At 37.0% G+C, this 4,105-nt stretch overlaps 1 protein-coding gene across 1 annotated transcript; it reads left to right on the top strand.

Annotated features, from left to right (window-relative positions):
• Positions 1-2,940: 2,940 nt before the first annotated feature.
• LOC104223136 (calcineurin B-like protein 3) lies at positions 2,941-3,576 on the top strand. Its single transcript, XM_009774506.1, has one exon. The coding sequence runs from the start codon at positions 2,941-2,943 to the stop codon at positions 3,574-3,576; it is 636 nt and encodes a 211-aa protein (XP_009772808.1).
• Positions 3,577-4,105: the final 529 nt, after the last annotated feature.

The raw sequence follows: 4,105 nt of genomic DNA, 5'->3' as shown, positions 1-4,105 counted from the left end.
GTGTGCTTTTTTGCATGGCTAGCGGCAATGAGGGTGATCTTGACTGCTGAAAATCTGCGAAAGAGAGAAATTACACTTGTTAGTTGGTGCTACATGTGTAAAAGCTCAAGGGAAGAAGTTGATCACCTTTTGTTGCATTGCCCTGTGTCCTCCGGTTTGTGGAGGACAATTCTGAATTTTTTTGGTGTTCAATGGATGGTGCCAAGCACTGTAAAGGAAATGTTATATAGCTGGGCCGGTTTCCGTAGGAGAAGAAGAAAGCAAAAGGCGTGTAAGTTTGTCCCGTTAGCTCTCACATGGATAGTTTGGGGGAGATAAATAGGAGAGCTTTTGAGGGGATTGAGTCTCCTTTTTCACATCTTAAGAATAATCTTTTATCTTTGATCGCTTTTTGGTGCACTGATATAGCCCCTACTTGTATAGAAGATTGGGTGTCTTTTGTAGAGAATTATGTTTTGATGTAAATTCTCTACTTTTTGGTATACTTCTCGTGTACGTGAGTTTCTTCTCCCTTTTGATTAATACAATTTACCTTATCAAAAAAAATAAAAATACTCTCTTCAGTTGGGTTTTTATCTTAGCAAAGTTTAGTTTCGAATTTAAGAGTCCTTTGAAATAACTTCCTTGTGATCTTAGTCTAGTTTGTCGACTTTTAGCACCTTCATTAATCATATTGCCACCTATAGATCGATGCATTCAAAGACCAATATGGGACATGACTGAACAATCTTAGATGACCTATTATTTTATCTTTTATGTGTGCTACTTGCACTATTTGTTGGATGCTCTAATCTTCTCCCGTCTTTTATGACTGAACATCCATTTCAACATTCACATTTTTGTAAGGTGGCACAATCATCTTGTAAATGTTAGCCCGTACAAGCCCAACATTCGCTTATATAGAACATTGGTCCCGGACATCAAATACGGCCTAAGAAACAATTTCCACCCACTCAAAATGACCATATTATATTTTTAGCATTTTACAGCCATAAAACTGCAAATCCGCGCGAGTCCCAAAGTTTGTGTGCTATAGCCCATGCCTTCCGCCTTGGGCCCGAATGGATCCATCGTGGAATCGCCTAATATTTGTCCCGGACATCAAATACGGCATAAGAAACAATTTCCACCCACCCGAAATGACCACATTATTGTTTTTCACTTTGTTAAGGTGGTGTTCATTCAAGATAGTTTTTTCCCAAATTGCATAAGAGCCTTCTCAAGTTGATGTGTGATTATGTTTTTCAGAGTTTTTGTTTTGGCCAAAAACCTTTGTTGAAGTTGTTTGAGGTGTTTTGCGAGAAGTTTTTCTTCATAAACCTCTCTTTTCACTCACAAAACACCAGCAAAATCTTAAAAGAACTACAATTATCCAAACACATCTTCAGTTTCCTCACAAACTTTATTTCTGAAAATTTTCTTCAAATATTGTCCAAACGACAAGATCTTTATTGCGCTGCTATAAGAATCTTCTATATCAGCTGTCATAATTTACTTTTATGTGTTACATCTTCATCAGCCATGTCATTTTATTTGGATGACCTAGCTAAATATCTGAATTTTCGCTGTTTTGGCACCTCAATCTCATCTAATCTCACCTTACTTTCATTCTTCTTATGGTAGCTAAATCGGCAGTCCTCATATTCTGACATACATCTAATTCACATCAAATCATTATTGTCCAGATTTTTTATTTGCTCGCTCCCTTATTCATTTAACTCAATATTGTATGCAAATAGTACTTTCAATCCCTCTCTTTAATCTCACACTCTCCTATCAAAACTTGTTACAGATCATTTTGAAAACATATCACATTTTTCAAGTTTTATCCCTTTTTCTTCCTGTTGTGTTAGCTTATACTAATTTTTTCTCTGTTCCCCATCCTTAGCTTTTGGTACAAGTCGTCTAGCCTTTGCCTCAAGTTTTGCTAATCGCCCTTTTAGCTTCTCTTCCCTGACTCATCAGAGGTTTCTCCATCTTCTTATTTTGGTAGTCTTATGCCATTCTCTTTTTATTTTAATAGTTCGTTGCACCTTCTCTTGAGCTGAGGGTATATAGGAAACAACCTCTCTACCTTCTCATTCCATCACCACAACTCTTGTGGTTGAGATCCCATGCCTTTTGTCACACCTACAACTACACTTGCTAATTTCTTAATGTAGCTTATCATTTCCTTCCATTGGGGATGTTTGTGTTAGTTTTCAAGTCCTATGCTCCCTCAGTCAATAACTTATACTTGAATTAGAAAGATGGAAAATGATCATGAATTCAACTTAAAAGCCATTTTTCCCCTTTTAGAGTCTCCAATTTATCATAGACAATAAATTTAGCCACCTCATGACAACACCCCTCAATGTAACTCTAAGATTCAAGAATCAAATGTAGCGAAGTCTGGCAATTCATAGTAACGCTTTTCTGGTCTAGCAGTTAAGACTCAAAATGCTTAAGTTTTGGCTTTAAGGGTTCAAAATCTTAAAGAATTCAACTTGTCAAGTTCCTAGCCAATGACTGGCGAAAATAGAAATCATTTTTTCTCTACCATTCAGTTTGTTGTACTTCTTCCTTCGGAATCCTGATTTACTTGTCATCTTCTCCATTTCCTTCTCCCCTCCAATTTGTTGCATGTCTTCCTCCTCCTGGGTCCTTCTTCGTTTGTCCATTTTCTATCTCTTCAATGCCATCCAATTAGTCAGTTCAATATTCAATTCCCTATCGCTAATCAAGTTTCTTGATAAGGTCTCGTATCATTTGCCTTTTTAAAAATAAAATAAAATATACTGCCCCCACAAAAACACAAGCCTCCTCCATAGACTCATTCTTTGATTCTTCATAAAACCAAAGAATGGCCCATAATGATGGAGCTTAGCTTTTATTGCATTACCTCCTTCCCTTAGACTTGCTCCCTATTTTTAGATGGAGTGAAGCTTACGCTTAGCAGTTATGAATTGTTGCGATTCTTGTTTATATGAGCAACAATGCAGGGACCTGGAAAATCTTGAAGTACATGCAAGGGAGACTCTCTTCAGCTTATGTGAAATTGAAGCTTTGTATGAATTATTTAAAAAGATAAGAAGTATTGTGGTGGATGATGGGCTGATCAACAAGGAAGAATTCCAGCTTGCACTATTCAAGAGGAATAAAAACGAGCGCTTGTTTGCAGATCAGATTTTTTACTTATTCGTCACAAAGCACAACGGGGCATTGAATTTCAAAGAATTTGTTCGTACTCTTTCTGTATTTCACCCATATGCTCCTACTGATGATAAGATTGATTTTTCATTCAAGTTATATGACCTTCACAAGCAAGGATTTATCGAAAGATCGGGGATCAAACAAATTATAATAGCTACAATAGCTGAATCTAGTATGGATCTTTCAGATGATGTCATAGAAAGCATTATTGAGAAGACCTTTGAACAAGCAAACACCAAATGCTATGGCAAGATCGACGAAGATGAGTGGCGTCGCCTTGTTCTGCGGCAACCAATTCTCTTGAAGCACATGACCCTTCAATACCTCAAAAATATCACCACCACATTACCTAGTTTTATTCACTCTCAAGTTGAAGATACGTGAGTTGTGGACGATACTCGTATCCAGTGCTATGGTCATTTTCTCGTCAGGAACATGGTAATCTTGTTAACAGTTACTAATTACTATAAGAAAACCTTGTGCTTCCCCAGAGGTTTTCATGATATTTACGATTCACAGGTTTATCCGTAAGACGCTTCTACTTGGAAAGCTTTGGAAGGACTACTGCAGGTTTTATGGTGGTTACTATTATTCATATATATTCCATAGTTGCAGGTTATTCTGTTGCTACAAGCCTGCAATAGCATTTGCCTTTATATATGCTCAATGGTGAAAAACTTCTATGAACTCTACTCCGAGGTAATACTGCCTGAGGATTGTTATGTTTTTAATTTTCAGGGCTTTGCTATATGCTGTGTCCACCATCTTGGTTTGGCAAAAGGAAAAGGAAACCAAGTGCTAATTAATTAGGTAAAAACTGGTGAGCTACATAAAGTTAAAAAGAAAGAAAGAAAGAATTGCCCATTGAGAATGATATGAGCAAGTTCTGAGTGAGAAATGTTGGGAATAAACC

The sequence above is a fragment of the Nicotiana sylvestris genome, chromosome 6 (assembly GCF_000393655.2).
Source record: "Nicotiana sylvestris chromosome 6, ASM39365v2, whole genome shotgun sequence".
NCBI classification, from domain to species: domain Eukaryota; kingdom Viridiplantae; phylum Streptophyta; class Magnoliopsida; order Solanales; family Solanaceae; genus Nicotiana; species Nicotiana sylvestris.
This window is presented reverse-complemented; position numbering and strand designations above follow the sequence as displayed.